General features: G+C 38.5%; 1 protein-coding gene and 1 pseudogene across 8 annotated transcripts in view; both read right to left on the bottom strand.

Moving 5' to 3' along the window:
- Positions 1–20,274, bottom strand: part of MIPOL1 (mirror-image polydactyly 1) — a 320,705-nt gene that overhangs the window by 111,744 nt on the left and 188,687 nt on the right. For 7 of the 8 annotated variants that reach the window (XM_045585525.1, XM_045585523.1, XM_045585517.1 and 4 more), the window contains one exon: positions 17,090–17,184. In XM_045585525.1, coding sequence (XP_045441481.1) covers positions 17,090–17,184 — 95 coding nt within the window. Of the gene's footprint in view, positions 1–1,421; positions 1,607–17,089; positions 17,185–20,274 lie in introns of those variants that run through there. The other variant, XM_045585526.1, reaches the window with a different exon arrangement.
- LOC118704104 lies at positions 1,618–6,323 on the bottom strand (annotated as a pseudogene).

The following is a 20,274-nucleotide window of genomic DNA, read 5'->3' as shown; positions in this document are numbered from 1 at the left end:
GGATTTCAGAGAGACTGGGATATTGTCTCTCTTTGGGTTGAAGAAAGCAATACCCGCCTCCAGCCAGGATCTGCCACTAGCCCGTATCACACGTGCACTGCCCCCCCTCCCCCACCTCAGTTTTTCAGCGCTTGTGCCCTGAATGCTCCTTTCTCTTTCAGTCTAGTTGTAAAGGTTCCTTTCAGCCAGCTTTCCTGTGGTTCTGGGTGATAGACGTTTTGTCTTTTAGTTGTAGTTTTGAAATGGTTGTGCATGGCAGCAGTTTAGGTGTGTTTACCTACGCCGCCATCTTGGCCTCCCCTGAGTTAAGGTAATTTAGACTTCTCTTATGGTCCTGCTGTGTCCTAGGGCAAGTTAGTTCAAAGCTCTGTATTTTAGTTTCCTCAACTATAAAGAGGGATAATATCTCCTAAAGATGTTAAAAGAATTAAAGAAGATAAAGTATGTATATGGAAATCCAAGACACAAGATAGAAATAATAGCTTTAAAATTACATCCTTATTATTTTCTGGGGTACATTTGTAACAGAAAGCATTGTGAGAAATGGTATATTATTAATTAGTACTCTATAAATATATGTTTTTAAAAGGGTAAAAGAAAAATGAAAATATTAATTTTCTAATTCTCAGATTTCTGAACATTAAAATATTCCGGAGTGGCTAAACAACTCCTGAAAATAACTGGTTGTCAAAAAATGGTCAAATCTAAATTCAAGCACATCATCTGGACTAAATATTTTTTAAAAGTGTCCTATAACAAGAAAAAAAAAACAAAAAAACACGCATCTCTAATTCCAGTAAAAATGTACCAATGAAAAGCCAAATAATTCCACACTGCAATCACAATATTGTATTTTGAGCCAAAATGCTGAAAAATAAATAAATAAAGAAAGAATGGATGTGTTAACAGAATCTCAAAGAAAAGTGAAGGACAAGTCAGTATAAACTCAGCAGAAGAATTATAATAACAATAATTGACATTTATTAAATATCTAAGTCTGTACTTGGGAATTGCTTTTGGCACACATTATTTCATTTTATTTTTTCTCAAAAATAATATAAGGCAGGCATTATTACAATTCCAATTTTACAGGTAAAAAAATTGAGGCTTAAAATGGTTCTAATAATAGATACTAGTATCTACATCATCTGTCTTCATGTGGTGTTAGTTCTGAAATAAAACACTATTGTACCAAAATAATTAATGTAAAATGAAAATTTTACAAATAAAAAAATCAACAAAGGCTCAATCGAATCAGATTTAGAAATAATGTTTTCTTTATACCAATTATAATTTAAGTCTATTTTTATGTCATCTTTTAATCATGCTACTAATTAAAAACCAAAAAGAAATACCTATTAAAAAATCAAGTTAGGACACAAAAGATTAATACTTGAGGTTTTTTTGTTTTTTTTTTGAGGTTCTGATTATTATTCAGTTTTCTCTCAAAGGGGCATCTCTCTTTCCCAAACAACTGTCTTCAGAGAAGAAACTTAGTAGGCAACACTAAAGATCACTTGCAAAACATAATAAGACTCTTGGCCTTTGATTTTCACAATTGGCTCATGGCTCAGGGAGGAGGCTCTCTGGGATCCTGCAGAAAAGCCTGTGGAAGCAAAGAAGAGACAGGAGTCCTCAACAAAACACATAGGGTTGGAACAAACAGGGCAGGAGCCCCAGGCCTCCTATGGTGGAAGGGAGATCAGATGCTTATGGCACTGTGGTTCTATGGGCGCCAACATGGGGCAGGAGGAGGAGATGGAGCTGCCAATCTCTGGCTTCCAGGTTTTTTTTTTTGAGTTCAGTCTTCTCCCAGTGCTCCTGTGGCCAGGGGGACTTTGGTGCCCAGTGCCTCTGCAACAAGGCCCTGGGGTTTGGAGGTAGGAGCTGAGAAGCAGAAGTGGGACAGAGTGATGGGAACTCCACTCCCTGTCACAGGAAGGCCCCAGCCACCACAAAGCAGCTGTGTGCTGCCTGTCACATCGCGGAGCTAGCCTGACAGAGGAGCCCCCAGCGACCCCCCGAGGCTTTCTACCATCTGCACCAGCCCTAGGCCACAGTATATCCTTCCCGTTCCCACCAGTGCAGGCAGCATGGAGAAGGCCACTGGGATCAGGGCCCCTGAGGTAAACCCACAGGCCACAGCTAGAGCCACCAGGGCTGTGGGAGCCGGAGCCACAGGGAACAGGGCCAGTGACACCCAGCCAGGGTGGCCCAGAGCATCGGCAGTCATGCCCCAGGCCCTGGGCCAGCATTCCCCAGCCACCTGGAAACCACAGGCCCTGGGAAGTCAGAGACAGCAATCACCCGAAGCAGGAAGGCAGCAGTGAATCCTCATCTGGGTCCTGGAGACGGGCTCCCAGGTGCACACAGGAAATGAAGCGGCTAGAATTGGTTAGGGTGAGGGCAACAGTGCGATGGAGGAAAGGGCCATGATGGAGGAGGGAGGCGAGCTGAGCCTCATGGGAAGGTCCTCCATTCCGGAGAGCGGGAAGAGGAGAGCACCGCAGGCCACCAGGAGGAGGCAGAGGACAGACACTAGCAGTAGGAGGGCCCCGCCAGGCACAGTGGCTGAGCAGCCATTGGAAGAGTGGGGCAAAGGTAAAGCTGGAGAGGCTCCCATCAGTCAGCGCCAGCCCCATGGCCAGGGGTTGGCGAGGAGAGAAGGAATGAGCTAGCAGGCCTGTTTGGAGTGAAGGTCAGGTCCACCCAGCAGCCCAGTCCCCAGGTACAGAAGGGTCAAGCAGGTAGCGGAGAAGGTGAGCAGCATCCCTCAGAAAAGGCCCCCAGCCATCACCACAGTCTCCGCTCAGGGCACTGCCCACTGGGCTCCCAAACTGCTGCGCCAGGATTTCTATGGAGGCCACGAGGACTACTGTGCTGCCTGCTGTCAAACTCGCCACAAACTCCACAAAGAAGACGCGGAACACCTGGAACACAGCGCTGACTGGAGGTACGCTAAGGGCAACACTATCCATCCCCAGCCCCTTAGCCGTCTGGGAGGTAACACTAAGAGCTGGTGGGAACAGGGCTCAGGAGCCCCACCCTTGCCCACCCACCAGCCAGCCAGTTGACCAGTCAGGCCGAAGCAGGGCTGGGGGTGGGGGGATGTAGGAAAGGGTGACGAAGAGGAAGATACTGATGAGGGCTTCAAAGCTGCAGAGAGGCTCTTATGCCTTTCTCCTGTGAGGGGGCGGGAGAGGGGACATAGGTAGGGAACAGGCCTGTTGCTTGCCCAGGCAACTGGGGCCCAGTCTTGGCAATGCCAAGTGGAGAATCAGGTCTGGGAGGGGAGGGCCTAGGTTAGGTGGGGGAGCCAGGAAGCAAAGCTGGGTTTGGGCCCCGCCCTGGAGATGCACCATTGTCTGTGTGGATTATCTAGTGTATCATTGCGTCAGCATCTGGCCAGCCTGGCCAAGGCTGTATCCCTGCCCATAGCTCCTGGGCCTCCTGATATTGACTTTAAATTTCATCTTAGTTTTCAGATAAAAGGAGAATAAGTAAAAAAGTGGTTATTTCAATCCTCAATCATATACAACAGAACAAAACAAATATTCAAAGCAAATGAAACCAAACCAAATTGATGTTTTAGAAAATTTTCATTTCTTACAGTTCAGAACAGCTAACCGAGTTTGACAGGTCAACTAAACTTTACATGAATTAAAGTGAATTAAAATAGTTATCAGATCAATACTGTCTAATAAAACTTAACTAACCAATCCTTAGGCTTTTGAATTTCTTGATTGTGTTGTATAGCAACTGAATACTGTTTATTTCTAATTTAATCAGAACCAGTTATTTGGGAAAATAACTGGAGCTATGTAAATAGAATACTGATAGCCATAAAGCCCTTACAGGGAACAGGATATACTGAACAACATTTAAAACTTAACAACTAAACAGAATAGCAAATTAAACCCTGATAAACTCAGAAGTTTCATAAATATCTTGTGTTTAAAATAGTGAAAGGAATAAAATATTTTTATATTAACTAAGTTCATGAAACAAATTTTGTTTGGAATTATTAGAAACACATTTAATTAGCCTATTTTTTTTACCTTTTCAAACTTTTTAAAAAAATATATATTTTATTGATTTTGTACAGAGAGGAAGGGAGAGAGATAGAGAGTTAGAAACATCGATGAGAGAGAGTCATCTATCAGTTGCCTCTTGCATATCGCCTACTGGGGATATGCCTGCAACCAAGGTACATGCCCTTGACCGGAATCGAACCCTGGTCTCTTCAGTCCCCAAGCCGACGCTCTATCCATTGAGCTAAACCGGTTTCGGCTACCTTTTCAAACTTTTGAAACATCAATTTAAACTTCTGAGAATAACTACTGCAAGATTTAAAGAGTGAAAACTCCAGCTATTTCGCATATTATTGGGACTGGAATATTTACACATTTAAATGCCTAACGGCAAGTCAATATTTGTTTTTTTGGGAGAGGTCCAGGTGAAAGGGCCCTGAGGGAAAATGACAGTGTTAGGTCCCGGATCCTGACTGTACTGCCAGTGCCACCAGGTCTTAAAAATACCTCTGGATCATCACTGTCATACTCAGTCAATATTTGCTAAGCTCTTTGGGATGGCAGTGGCATTAGAAAGTTTATAGAAATCAACAGTAGCTCAAAGACCTCCGTTTATTATATCTTGTTCTGTATGTTAACATTGTTATTTATTGTTTTTGCAATTAATGTTTCTGAACAAAGGTCTTCAATTATTAACTATTATTTCCATTTGTCAAATATTTTAAAGTCATTCAGATTCAATGAAACTTTAATGCATTTAATTATGTGTATATGTCATATACAGAAAGCAAAGAGAAAACATTTATAAGTCAAAAATGCTACAGAGTTTTCTGAGTTCAGTTCTCTTGAAATATGAAGGAATTCTCTTCTTTCAAGTCATTTCTGACATAGCTAATGTTCACAGGATTAAGGTATTTTAAAAAGGTACCCTTCTCCTCACTAACCTGTCATGGGCCCCTGCTTCTATCATAGTAAGAATGTTAAGGTTAATATTTCTTTTAAAGTTGGTAATATTTTTCTTAACACATTATTTTTTAAAAGTACTTGATTTATGAAATGAAAGTACTTTAAAAATAGTGTAAAATATTTGGCAGACGAAAAGCCTAAGTGAGGTTATTATTTATAGAGACCTAACTAATAAAGTAGGTGAACTTACCTTAGATTGTCATTCCCTTATATAGCTCATCTTTTTTGTAAAGCACAACACTAATCTACTAAAGAAAATGAACTTCACTGTCATATATACATACACACATATCTATTTTTCAGATTGCTTATTTATTTCTAGGCAACACATTTAAGTTGTTCAGGTTATTATGTAACTTTTAAAATTTACAAAATTATTTTTACATAAAAGTAACACTCATAAAAAAAAGGCAAACACTTTATAAGGTATAAAATGCAAATTAAAATTTCCTCTCCTCTCACTCAGCACACATACACATAACAGCTAGAGCCAGTCCCACTCCCCAGAAAACCTGCTGTTAAACTGCTGAGGTATCACAACGTTTAAGCATATATTCTTACACTCAGAAAAAATTGTAATGACCATTAAAGATGATCTGAGCACCGAATCAGGTATAAGATACAGTGGAAAACAAACAAAATCCCTGTCCTTGCAGAATTTAATCTCCAGATGACCATCCACAAATATAGTACAGTGCTATGCAGGCACGTCTACTATGAAGGAAGATAAAGGAGGGTAACAAATAGAGTGACACAGTGAGTGGGGAAGCTATCTTAGATAGTGTGGTCAGGATATGTAAGCAGCAAGTTGAACAAAGTGAGGGAGCAGACTTATGCCTTTTGGGGGGCAGATCACTCCAGAAAGAGAAAAGAAGAGCCAGGGCCTTGAGTTGGGAGCAGTCTTAGAATGTTTGAGGTAATGAGGCTGGAGTGAAGCAAGAGTAGAAACATGTTAAGAAATGAGGTTAGAGAGATATTCAAGGGCCAATGCCTATGTCTATTTCTATCAGTAGACTTTGAGGAAAGCAGATTACTCTCCACAATCTGGGTGGGCCTCAGACAACCTGCTGAAGGCTTTAAGAGAAAATTGAGATCCCCCCCACCCCCACCCGGCAGAAGGAATTCTGCATCTTGGGGCTCTTGACTGCAGCATCAACTCTCCCTGGGTCTCCAACCAGCGGGCTTGCCCTGAACACTTTGGACTTGCTAGCCTCCATAACTAGAGGAGGCGATGTCTTGAAATAAACCTCTTCCCTGTATATACTGAGTTCATTCCTTTGGCTTCTCTGAAGAACCTTGACTAAGGCACATACCTAAGGGTGCCATGTTGGCAGGTATTCCAGTTTTTATTTTGACAATTAACTTAATGTTTTAAAACATGTACTGACGAAAGAAAACACCCTTCGAAAAGATTCTAATTTTTTTCACTGTAAGAAACAATACTACAATGAACATGAGAAAATGATATTGTTTCCTACATTTTAAAAAAAATTATTCTAAATTTTAAGAAAAGTAAAATCCAAACAAATGCTTCTGATAATGGTTTTCAAATATGAACACCGTTGCCCTGGATAAAATAAACTTTGCTGGCAGATGATACACCTTTTTTTGTCCCACACATCTGCAAATGATTATCTAATATGCTGGACTAGGTCTATGTTTTGTCCAATCATTCATCATCGAACTATCATTATATGCATTGCACAGACTACTGCTCTGCAGAAGAAACGTTTAATCTAAAGAAACTTTCAATCTAGTGTTAAATTTGATTGTTTGTTACTTTGGATGGCAAACATTTACCAAACAAATATGTGAGAGAGCCACTGTGAATAACTGTGATAGTTTTAGGTAGGATGAAATCACTTCTAGTTGAGAAGATCAGAAAAAGATTAATGGCATAGTTGATATTTAAGTTGTGTTCTGGAGGCTCAATAAGATGGACAGAGATGAAGTACTCCCGGAACCATAGGTGACATAAGGGAAAGCACTGAAATGGGAAATTTTGGTATGTCTAGAGAATAATGAATGATTCATTTTGGAAGTGCAAATAATAGTGAGTGCACTACAACAAACATTTTTTGAGTACCTACTATGTGTGAGGCAGTGTACTGCATCAGTGACACAAATGTGAGTAAAATTGGAAGGTAAAAAGACAGTTGGTAAAACATTAAATCAGAAAGAGTTGGCAGCAAAATCAAGGGTTCATGGGTGTTAGGTTAAAAAGTTTGGATTTATTATATAAGTAAAGTGATATCATTAAATACTGCTGATGGTTGAGTGAGAGGATAAAAATGTTATGTTTCAGGAATCTTAAGAGAAATAAGGAATGGAGATAAGCAGATAAAATAGCAAGGAAAGCCTGGGAGTGAGAGTATATAAGTCTGGTCTAAGGTACGAACTTTGAAAAATAAATGGTAAAAATAATAGACAATGCAAGAAAAAAATTAGCAAAATTTGGTTACTGATTAAATTTGTGAAAAAGAACAAATCAAAGATTATCTAAGTAGAAGGCAACTGGCATCTGTGGAATTATATTATATTAACAGTGATTCTAAGAGCAAAGCTAAGAAAGACACTTTACTTTTTTATGTAACAAAATACAAAATTAAATTTTCTCCATGTGATAGAAATAATGTTAACAGCTAGGAAACTTCATGACCTACACTTGGCAAGGCCATTCTAATTCTGGGCCTTTTGAAAGTCACAATTATTAAATAGCAAGACATTTTATAAACTGATCTAAAAAGAGAAGGCTGGATCATTTTATAAAATAACAGATAACAATTAAGATCTAATAATGAATTTTAGTCTTATTCTTGAAACTTACTGTTGGTATAAAACAGAAAATAGTGAAATCCAATAAGGCAAAAATGTCCTCTGGATGCAAAGTCATAGAAGATATAAAATATAAAATAGTTCAGTAGGAAAAGCGTCTTTGTTAATCCTCACCTGAGGATATTTTCCCATTGATTTTTAGAGAGAGTCAAAGGGAGAGAGACACTCAGAGAGAAGCATCGATGTGAGAGAGACACATTGACTGGCTGTCTTTGCACACACCCTGACCAGGGCCAGGGATTGAGCCTTTAACTGACATGCATGCCCTTGACTGGAATCAACCCAGGACCCTTCAGTTGGCAGGCCAATGTTCCTTCCTCTAACCTAGGGGTGTCGAACTCAATCAGAGAAGGGGCCAAAATCTAAAATCCAGCCTAAATCGCGGGCCGAATGGTTTACTGAACAGTCATAAACTGTCATTGTGATGGAAACGCAGCGGAGTGCAGTGATGACAGCGCGGTGCGGGCCACATTGCAAGGCCTGGCGGGACGGATTTGGCCCGCGGGCCTTGTGTTTGACACATGTGCTCTAACCCAATGGGCGCCAAACCCTTAAAGTAATTTTATCAAAAATACTATTAGCATATTTCCTATGTATAGTGCTTTTCAGTTTCAAAAACATACATATATATCATCTCAATGATTTTCATAATAAGCATGTCAGATATGATCTGTTAGAGGTAAAAGAAACTGACATTTAGAAGTTAAGTAACTTATTAAATGTGACATTCTATAATGTTGAGAGGAGGAAAGAAAGAATCTCTAATAATTATATTTCAAATCACTGGACTGGTAAAAAATAAAAACTTTAAGGTTTTGTTTTTGAAACTTTAATTTTTTGTTGTTGTTGTTGAGCATTTTAGAGTTACCACTTAATACATATGGTGACCTAAACAGTAAAGGTGAAGCAAGCTATACATTACAAAGGCCTTGAAAATAGGTACATCTTAATGGTAAGGAAGACATGTTTTCTTACAGCTTTTGATTCTAAATATAACTCAACAAAACTTTAATCTACCTCATATGAAAGGGTGACAAAATTTCACAATAGGTTAGAATTAGGAAAAGCCTTATGTGTCAAAACTGAAACCTAGAAAATTCGGAGCTTGCCTACATTTTATTGTTGTTGTTCTTTTTAATACTAGTTTAGCAGTATGGAACCACAACACAGATCCACGGACAGTTAATGCCTGTGGGAAATAAAGATGTGACAAAATGTTTATGTTACAGGGTAGCCCAGTTAGCACAAATGACTGGAACTCAGAACTGGAGAAGTCAGGATCCTGTGTTCAGCTGCTTTTGATGAGGGATTTGTTGTGAGAACACAGTTGCTCATGGTTGGGGTTTGCGTGCTGCCTTATCAGTCTATAGTTCTGACTGAGAGAACATCCAGTTCAACGAGAAAACCCCTGACCAGATCCTAGTGACAGTAATATTTTTGATTCCTAAGATTTGCATACATTCAGGCAAAGGGTGTATGTAAAAAGTCAAAGACCCATACTAAATAAAATTTATAAAAAGGACATAGAGGAAAATTAAGAATTTCACTCTCTTTTTGAGTATATTTCTTTTACTGGCTCTATCTTTATGGCTCCTATGACTTTGAAATGTACATAATGGATGCAGTAAATGGAGTTTATGTTTAGCATAGTTTTCATTGTGCATTCTACTTACTTAAAAAATACTAGCACATTCATAGGAAACTTACTATCTTAAAATATTGAGCATTCTATTCAATAGTTGGTCAAAAATGAAATTTACCATTTTTTAAAAGGCATTACAACTTTCTACATGCAATTACACATAATAAAATTTTAAAATATAAACTGCTATTATAAGTAAGTATACTAAATCCTAGTCATTGGCACCAAACAACAGGATCTCATTCTTATATACACAATGAATTTACACTCTTTAAGCAAAAGAAAATATAAGGAAGCACTAAAAAATCAGCCAACATTGAAACTAAGGCAGTCTTTAGATTAGAAATGAGTTTGTTATTATTATGCCTCCTGAACTTAGGAATGCAGCACTACAGGTTTATACCAACAGGAAAAAATCATTACCAAATACAAATCTAACCCTTACCAGTTTAAGACACTTCCCTGTTGGAACTGTTTAGATTTACAGTAACAAGGCTATTGCACAGAATTCAACATTCAGAACAGCAACAAGGAAGTATTAATATTTCTTAGCACTTTTGTAATAAAGGAAACTTATTTAAACTCATATATTGTTGCCATGGCCAGTGTGCTCAATGGTTAGAGGTTGGCCTGTGCACCCAAGGGTCGCAGGTTCAATTCCCGGTGGAGGGCAAATACCTAGGTTACAGGTTTACTCCACGGAGTGCATGCAGGAGGCAACCAGTCAATGTGTCTCTCTCACATGATGCTTCACACTCTCTCTCTTCCTCCCCATTCCCTCCCTCCCTTCCTCTTGCCTTCTCTCTCTTTCTCTAAAAATAAAATAAAATAAAATAAAAAGAAATAAAAAGAAATGAAATAAAATAAAATATTGTCATTCCTCTCCCATTATCCTTTCTGCTTAATGTGAAAGAGCTGTCAGTTATAAGTTTAGTATCCTCACCCATGCACCTCACTTGCCTCTTCTCTAACTCCACCAACAGAAACAAAGGCCAATATTTCCTTTTCCTAGTACCCCAAAGTCTTCTGCAACTCAGAGGAAATGAACAGAATAGAAAAACTCAGAAAAATATATTACCACTAGAGGCCCAGTGCACAAATTTGTGCAGGGATGGGATCCTTGGCTTGGCCGGCGATCAAGGCCATCTCACCCAGTCCCCGGCCAGCTGTAGGAGGTTGGCTGTGGGGATGCACTGACCACCAAGGGGCAGCTCCTGCACTGAGCATATGCCCCCTGGTGGTCATTGTTCATCATAATGACCTGTCATAACAGTGGCTTAGGCTTTTATACATATATTGGGTCGGCAACTAAGTAATTGCGGGTTTCACACATATATGGCTTCAGTTGAATTTTTAGGTTTGCAGACATAGTACAAATGTAAAACACATTTTGTTATTTGATAGTTGGCTATTCAGCTGTTAATCAGTAAAAAAAGTTTTTTGATCTGTTTTGTAGTTTTCGTTTGGCGTTCGTTGAAATATGGAAAATCAAAAGGAACATTTTCGTCATATTTTGCTTTTTTATTTCCACAAAGGGAAAAACGCATCGCAAGCTCATAAAAAGTTATGTGCTGTTTATGGTGACGAAGCCTTAAAAGAACGGCAGTGTCAAAATTGGTTTGCCAAATTTCGTTCTGGTGATTTTTCACTCAAAGATGAAAAACGCTCTGGTTGTCCAGTTGAAGTTGATGACGCACTAATCAAAGCAATAATCAATTCGGACTGTCACAGTACAACACGTGAGATTGCAGAGAAGCTTCATGTATCACATACATGCATTGAAAATCACTTAAAACAACTTGGCTATGTTCAAAAACTCGATACATGGGTTCCTCACGAACTGAAAGAATCACAGTTAACGCAACGCATTAGCAGCTGCGATTTGCTAAAGAAACGTAATGAAAATGATCCATTTTTAAAACGACTGATAACTGGTGATGAAAAATGGGTTGTTTACAGCAATATCAAGCGGAAAAGATCGTGGAGCAGGCCAGGTGAACCAACTCAAACAACATCAAAAGCTGATATTCATCAAAAGAAGGTTTTGTTATCAGTTTGGTGGGATTACAAAGGAATTGTCTACTTTGAACTCTTACCACCCAACCGAATGATCAATTCTGATGTCTACATTGAACAACTAACGAAATTAAACAATGCAGTTGAAGAAAAGCGGCCCAAATTGACAAATCGGAAAGGTGTTGTATTCCATCATGACAATGCAAGGCCACACACATCTTTGGTCACTCGGCAAAAATTAATGGAGCTTTGTTGGGATGTTTTGCCACATTCACCATATAGTCCTGACCTTGCACTATCTGATTACTTTTTGTTTCGATCTTTACAAAACTCCTTGAATGGTAAAAATTTCAATAATGATGATGATGTCAAATCGTACCTGATTCAGTTTTTTGCTAATAAAAACCAGAAGTTTTTTGAACGTGGGATTATGATGCTGCCTGAAAGATGGCAAAAGGTCATTGATCAAAATGGGCAATACATTACAGAATAAAGTTATTTAGTTCCATGAAAAAATTGTCTTTGATTTTCTTTAAAAAATCCGCAATTACTTACCTGCCGACCCAATATATATGCGATTCCTTACTTCTATACAGGAAAATGAAGTGCTTAAGTAATAGTAGCTCTTAGCATAATCTAGCAAAATATAATTTTTTTGAGGAATAAAAAGGTCAGTATCACTAATTGGTAGAATTAAAGGCAAGGGAAAATGAAAGTACCCAGCAATTTTAATCTGCCCTTAAGACTAAATATCCTCCACTGCTTTGGCTGTTGCAAAGCTGAGAGCCAGACTTATTCTTTAAATTTATCGATTAATTTGAGAGAGAGAGAGATTGATGTGTGCCATGACCATGGCCAGACTTATTCTTGAGGCTTATTCTCATATTCATTTGGTTTCATGGTCTACATGCAAGCTGATAGTGATTTGCTCTAGGATCCAGAGCCATATATATATGTGGAAGTATAAAATTTAAAATAAGGAAAATGTATTTTTTCTTAAACTTTGCTAAATGAAACCCAATATGAATTCTTCATACACAAGTACACATGAAAATGACAGAATTAGCCTTACTTTTCTTTATAGAGGAACTAAAGGCCCAGTGCATGAAATTCGTGCGTGGGGGGGGGGGTAGGGAGTGGGGGTAGGGAGGGGGTCTCCTCGGCCCAGCCTGCACCCTCTCCAATCCCTAGGATCGGGCCTAAATCAGCATTTGGACATCCCTCTCATAATCCTGGACTGATGGCTCCTAACCACTCACCTGCCTGTCTGTGTGGTTGCCCCCAATTGTCCCCCTACTGGACTAGTTGCCCCTCACTGCCCCCTGCCAGCCTAATTGCCCCTAACTGCCCCCCCCCCCTGCAGTCCTGGCTGCCCTCATGGTCCCCCTGCTGGCCTGGTCACCCCATGCAGCCTGCTGTTCAGTCCTTTGGTTGTCCCTTACTAACCCCCTGCCAGCCTGGTTGAAGGCAGCCACCTTTGACGGTGTGACAGTCAATTTGCATATCACCTCTTTATTATATAGGATGGAACTTTTAGTGAATATCTGGGGTAGGATAACAATGGAGAGAAAATGGGGGACATCTATATACTCTCAAAGATTATTATTTCCTCTGTAACAGGAAACTCTGAGGAAAAAACTAATATATCTATGAAATAGTTGTGTTTCATGTATTGATTCATAGGCACCACTATTTAGCATATAAGGAAATAATGGGGATTTTCATTTAAATCAACTTGAAACTGAATGTAAACTTCCAGGAAATTTAAGCTTTGTTGTTTACAACAATTGTCTCTTTCTTCCTAGAGTTTTGTACCTCAGGGACCTTACCACTATCCCATTTAAAATAAATTTCTGCACACCCTCAGAGAACATTTTATATACCTTTAAAAAATGTGGTAAAAAATTACACAAAACTCACCATTTTAAGCAAACAATTCAGTGGCATGAAGTACACTGACAATATTTCATAATCTTCACCACTACCCATTTTCAGAACTTTTCCCCAAAACTCTGTACCCATTAAACAGTAACTCTCCTCTCTTTTCCAAGTTCCTGGCAACCATCATTCCTCACCTCCCTAGGCCTTGGTAATCTCTATTCTGCTTTTTGTTTCTATGAATTAGCCTATTCTATGTACCTCATAGAAGGGAAATCATATGTTTGTCTGCCTTATTTCAATTAACATTATGTTTTTAAGAGTCATTCATGTTGCAACATGCATCAGAATGTCATTCCTTTTAATGGCTAACAATTTCTATTGTACATATATGCAACACACATTTTCTTTATTCATGTATTGGTTGAGGGACACTAGAGTTGTTTCATCCTTTTGGGTAATGTGAAAAATGCTGTTATGAACATTGGTGTGCAAGTATCTGGTTTGAGCCATTGCTTTCAATTATTTTGGGTTGTATAGGTAAGTGGGGAATTGCTGGATCATATGGGACTTCTGTGTGTAACTTTTTGAAGAACCACCAAACCATTTTCCACAGCAGATGTAGCATTTTACATTCCCATCAGCAATGCACAAAAGTTCTCTGTACCTTTTATTTTTCCCAAAAAGATGGATCTCCCCGAAGGATTCAGCTTTCCTATTTTTCTTGAGGGGATACAACACATTTTTTTCATACATCCCATACTGCATGGTTTTTTTTCTTTTGCTACAACTAACTATACATTACTCTTCATTTCAACATGTAACTTTTTTTTCAAAAATATATTTTATTGATTTTTACACAGAGAGGAATTGAGAGGGATAGAGAGTTGAAACATCGATGAGAAAGATACATCAACCAGCTGCCTCTTGCACACCCCCCACTGGGGATGTGCCCGCAACCAAGGTACGTGCCCTTGACCGGAATCGAACCCGGGACCTTTCAGTCCACAGGCCGAAGCTCTATCCACTGAGCCAAACCGGTTTTGGCTCAACATGTAACTTTTATCTATCAATTGCTAGGTCACTTTCTATTATTACATTTACACAGTACCCCAACTTGTGCCAATATTTTCAGAGACAATATCCAAATGGGCATTTTATATTTTAGTGCCATCAATCTTTCACTTCATAGCTATCACCTTCTCTCAATTCCAACCACCCATTTTTTTAAAATATATTTTTATTGATTTTTTACAGAGAAGAAGGGAGAGAGATAGAGAGCTAGAAATGTCGATGAGAAAGAAACACTGACCAGCTGCCTCTTGCACACCCCCTATCGGGGATGTGCCTGCAACCAACGTACATGCCCCTGACCGGAATCGAACCCGGGACCTTTCAGTCCACAGACCGAAGCTCTACCACTGAGCCAAACCGGTTTCGGCCCAACCACCCATTTCTAAGGCAATGCCTTAAACATTGTCACTGCTCAGATTGAGTGCTTCATCTCATATCTTAAATAGCTCCACTTTCTGACTGTGACTTCCAATCCTTTCAACTCTTAAAAATTTGTATCACCTCTACATTTATTCTATGATCTCCCTAAGATTTGTGATTTCTTGATTCCTCCTTTTGCTCTCAAGCATACATGTCCTTTCAATTTTATTTCTTGTCCTATTGAGCTTAGACTACCACTCAACATTTCAACAACTCTTCTGCTAGTGTGCAATCACTCTTCTCTCCATAATTTTAGTCTTACAAATTCATAATCTTGAACCATTTGATCATTTGCCTTCGGTGCTAATTGCACAATCATACAAACTGGAACTCATACAAATTCATGGCATTCGTTCTCAGATCAGTCTTTAAGATTGCTTAACTTTGCTCTTTTCTTTATTCAGTTATTTTCTCCCCTTACATTCAGTATTCCTTTCAAAGCTGCCTGCCTTTTTACTTCAGAAGCCCTGAGTGACCCTTATTTCACAGAGAAGTTATTAATTGTGAACTGAACTTTACATTCCCTGCTCTTCACATGTCTTTCACCCGTGTCTATGAGCATAAGGTGATCATCTTTCTGTTGAAGGCAAACTGTTCTGCATTCGGCAGATTCCATCTCAGCCTACTTTAGAAATGCTGTTTCATAAAAATTCTCTCTATTGGCTCCTTCCAATTAGTCATACACATGCTCAAGTATCTGCCATTTTTCAAAACCAAAACCCTAAATCCTTAACCTACCTTCCATTCACCCAACTATCATTAACATCTTCCTTATTCATATTTATTTTTATGTTTATTTCTTATAAAAATATTTTTATTGATTTCTAGAGAGAGATAAAGGGCTTATTCCCTGACTGGGAATCAAACTGGCAACCTGTTGGTGCACTGGATGATGTCCAACCAAGCAAGCTACACAGGTCAACGGCTGTTTCTTCATGTTTCTTCAAGGGCCACTCTATTGTCCAAACTGCTATGCTTCTTTACTTCTAATCCCTTCTCAACTCTCAGAAAATTGGCTTCTATACCTAATACTTTATTAAAGCCACTGTGGAGGAGGTCATTAATGATGACCTAATTTCAAACAAAATAGATACTTTTAGTCTTTATTTTACTTTACCATTAGCAATATTGGATTTTTTAAATCTCCTTCCTTAGCTTCAGTGAAATCATAGTTTTTCATTTTACTCCTATCTCACTGACTTCTTATTATAAAAAGAAATTTATCTTAAAATTAGTGGAGCACTAAAATTAAGCCAAATATGTGCTAAGATCTGTATACACTTAAAACAATTCTACTAGGTAAGAACTATAATTCTCATTTTATAAAAAGAAGGTGGTCTGGGTGATGCTCCTCTATGCAAGGTCACATGAGGCAGGGATGTCCAACAATTAACAATAAGGAGGGAATATGCTAATTGACTGCCTCACCCTCAAAGACAGTGGTGCCCACAGACACAAGATGGTGGCTCCCAGTCCCCTCAGCCCTTCCTGCCTCTGGAGTCCCCCAGTCTTCTCAGCCCCCGAGCCACCCAGGGCTAGCCAGAGGTACAGGCAAGCCCCAGATGGCGGCTGCCCAGCTGCCTAGGGCTCCCTGGGGCTCAGGTAACCAGGGCTGGCCGAGGCTTGCACTGCAGCACTGGCAACGGGGCAGTGGAGGCACTGCCGGCCCTGATGGGCTCCAAGGAGAGCGGGACAGGGGTGCGATGGTGGAGCAGGTGAGCAGGTGGCACCAGGCCAAGGCGGGTGTGAGCGGGGTCCCATGGCCCTGCCAGTCCATCACCACACAGATGGTGACCAGTGGACTGGGGGGGCAAGCTGGGGCTGTGAGCCTGGGGGCGTGACCTGGGGCCCCCTTCCCGGATCCCCACAGGCCACCCTGAGGGACCCCACCCATGCATGAATTCGTGCATCGGGCCTCTAGGTGAAAAGCTTTATTACTGATATTCATGTGCCACTTTAAAAATATATGTCATCATTTTAGAGGTGGCATTTAGGTGAGTCAATTGTTCAACAGCTGACCAGGCTCCATTTAGACAATTGGTTATGAGTTATATGTTTTACAAATCTGATGGGAGTCTAAACTTAAACCTTACCAAATGCAGGAAGAAAAAGAGGTAAATTACAAAAAAAAATGCTTTAAGTACATGATGTTTAATTTCATTGAGGTATTTCCTCAAGCATTTCCCAAACCAACACTCACTTATGATCAGAATAAGAAGAATTTTACCTGTAATAAACTCGAAGTGTCTGGATTTCCTCCTCCAGTTTTTTGTACTGTTGAACTGCAGTTTCTCTGGCTTGTTGCATGGCTAACAACTTTGCCTGCAAACAATCAAATATTTAAGAAATTTAAAATTAGTTCCTTTTTTAAAATTAGTTTTATATGGTAAAATACAGTAATAGAGTATGAATAGGAGTCTTAAATTTATGAGAGTTTTAAACCTATCATAATTTTTAGGAATGTTTAATCCGTTTCCACAAAATAATCCAATTATATCAATACTGTAGAAATACTGTAGACTTGAACCTATTAAATATACCAACTTTGCTCATTCCTAAACTTCAACCTTATTCATCTGTATCATCAGATATATGCCCTTCTGCAATGTTTAACTTTAGCACAGAATCCAGCATGTGGAACAGGGGTTCAGAACGATATCAAGAGTAGAGATAAGCACACTGGGTGTTTCAGATACAAGTTTAATGTGGCTCCACTGCCCGATCAGACTAGATTTTCTTTTAACTTTATTAATAGTAAAACTCAGAAAATTCTAAATATGTTGCTAAGCCATCTTTGATATTTAACATTAAACACACACACACACACAAGGCTGATCCTACAGATATGATTTAACCTTTTCTGCAGGAAAAAAAAATCTTTAAAGGGAGAAATCCTGAATATTAGAGATACTTTATAAAATAAATACTATTGTTCCTCTCTGCCTATAAGATTCAAACTAAAGGTTCTGCAATCAGAATTTCTATAGGATTTTAAAAAGAATTGTCAGCTTCTAATCATCATTCCCATTGGATTTCAGGCATAGCCAAAATGTTCTTAACTTTTAAAATATGGCACTGAAAGATCAGGTTTCAGTTTTATTTACTTGGAGTTTAATTTGCATGAAAACAATGTCTTTCACTTTAAATGATGCTTGATAGATAATACAGAGCAAATTATAATCACACATCTCACAAACTATACTAATGGCAATAGAGGCAGAGATTCACTAATTTTGGTGAACTCATATGATTTGCTGGAATTATTTTCTTACATAAGGATGAAGTTATAAGACAAACTGTGAAATCCAGATCATAGTGTGATATACATGATCAAAAAACATGCCACTTTTCTATTTTAATAATGGAGAATTATAAAAACATGCAGCAGTTTGTACCTTTGTGTATACATTTAGGCACTCAATTAATTGATTTTTCTCTAGCTGGGCTAGCAAATTCTAACAGTTACCATATACAATAGAATGCTACTCAGCCATAAGAAAATATGAAATACTGCCATTTGTGACAACATAGATGGGCCTTGAGAACATTATGCTAAGTGAAATAAGTCATGCAGAAAAAGCTAAGAACCATATGATTTCACTCATATGTGGGCTATAAAACAAACTTGTGGACACAGACAGCAGAGTGATGGCTGCCACAGGAAGGGGAGAAGGGAGTGGAGGGATCTAATATGAGGTGAAGAAAGATCACTTGACTTTGGGTGGTGTGCGCACAGTGAAATATACATATCTGGTAACATACAGATCCACACCTGAAACCTGTATGATTCTACTGACCAATGTCACCCCAATCAATTTAATAAAAAAATTAAATTAGCACTTGTTTTATGTCACATTCTAGAATCATAGATGAAACACTCTCATAAATTATTCAAAAGCCTTTAAAATAAAAATAGGTGCCTGGTTCTTGATGCCAATAATGAACAACTTTGCCAACTTTCGGTATATTACAAAATGTGACTGAAATAGTACCTTTGGAGACACAGATACCCACTGGGTCAGTGGCAAAAAGAAAAAGATTCACACAAAAGACCACATATCATATTAAATTTACATTTATTTAAGAAATATCCATATTAGGAAACAATTTGTTAAATAAATGCTACCTTAATTGATTATTCTGACCTTTTTTACCTGGTACTTCTAGGGCGGGGAAAAAAAACACAACCCAAAAATATAAACCCATGTTCTAGCAGGAAAATGCCAAAAAGAAGATTCTGCTTAAGAAAGTTCTGCCATAAAAATGGAATAATGAAAACTTTACTTAAATTCCTAAGTTTCAGGTAATAATGAACATTTCACTATCCACATTTAGTTGGTTGTAAAGGTTTGGTGTTGTGTCACAGCAATCAACTTAATTTATCAATTCCAAACATCTAATCTTCTGCGGAGGCACTGGAGACCGCCTTAGAAGCTATGATAAACTTTGAGGCTTTACAACCTCCTTCCTCTATCAGATATGTTTTTATCTGGCCAGCACATCTTTTTTTGTGGGAAATGCCCTTAGCCTATGTCACAGTGATCTTGTTCAGTCCTGGGGCATAGGATGAACTCAGGTAGATATGACTCAGGCTGCTCTAGGAGAAAACCATTCGAAGGAGAAAATAATCCTGATGACATCATTTGTGTCCCCAGATCCCCAAGGACCAAACAAATTCTTACCCATTTCTTGGACTTCTTGGGTACAGTAACCCTTTTTTATCTTTGGGTTATGCTAGTTTGACTTGGATTGATGTATATGTAATGTAAGAAAAGAAAACTACAAAAAAAAAAAAAAGAAGCTAATTTAAATGAGCTGTTTCTATTGCATTTTCTAATTTCATTAATAGTACATAATTTCATTAATAGTACACATCAGAAATAAAATTCATATCACCAACATTAAGAAAATTAACAAATCAGATGTTTTCCCTGGTTTTGTGCGATTATATTTCCCATAATCTTTGGCAATTATTTTTATAAAAACTACATGCATTCACTTATGTTTATACTCACATAAAAATACATGTAAAAAAACAAAATTCAAAAAGTATAAAAAAGATACAATGTAAAGTAAATCTTTCTGCCATCTCCAACTCTCAGAACTACAAATCCTCTCTGATACAATATTATTAGTTACCTGTTTGTTGTATATCCTTCCAGAGATAGTGTACACATATATGTATATTTGCAACTAAATATACCTATGTATAATACTGATGACATTCTTTACAATTATAAATCTTATTTTGCCTCCTTAAAAATTTCTTCCACCCCAACACATGCATCACCCTGACTGGTCACATTCCCTCCCTTTTATCCCACCCCTAAAGTGAAACACGTGCAAGAATTTGGTTCATCATTTTCAAATACATAGTTATGCACTTACAGATAATATAGCTCACTGTTTACA

The sequence above is a fragment of the Pipistrellus kuhlii genome, unplaced genomic scaffold (genome assembly GCF_014108245.1).
Source record: "Pipistrellus kuhlii isolate mPipKuh1 unplaced genomic scaffold, mPipKuh1.p scaffold_m20_p_1, whole genome shotgun sequence".
Taxonomy (NCBI): domain Eukaryota; kingdom Metazoa; phylum Chordata; class Mammalia; order Chiroptera; family Vespertilionidae; genus Pipistrellus; species Pipistrellus kuhlii.
The sequence above is the reverse complement of the archived record's forward strand: the minus strand, read 5'-3'. Positions and strand labels throughout refer to the sequence as shown.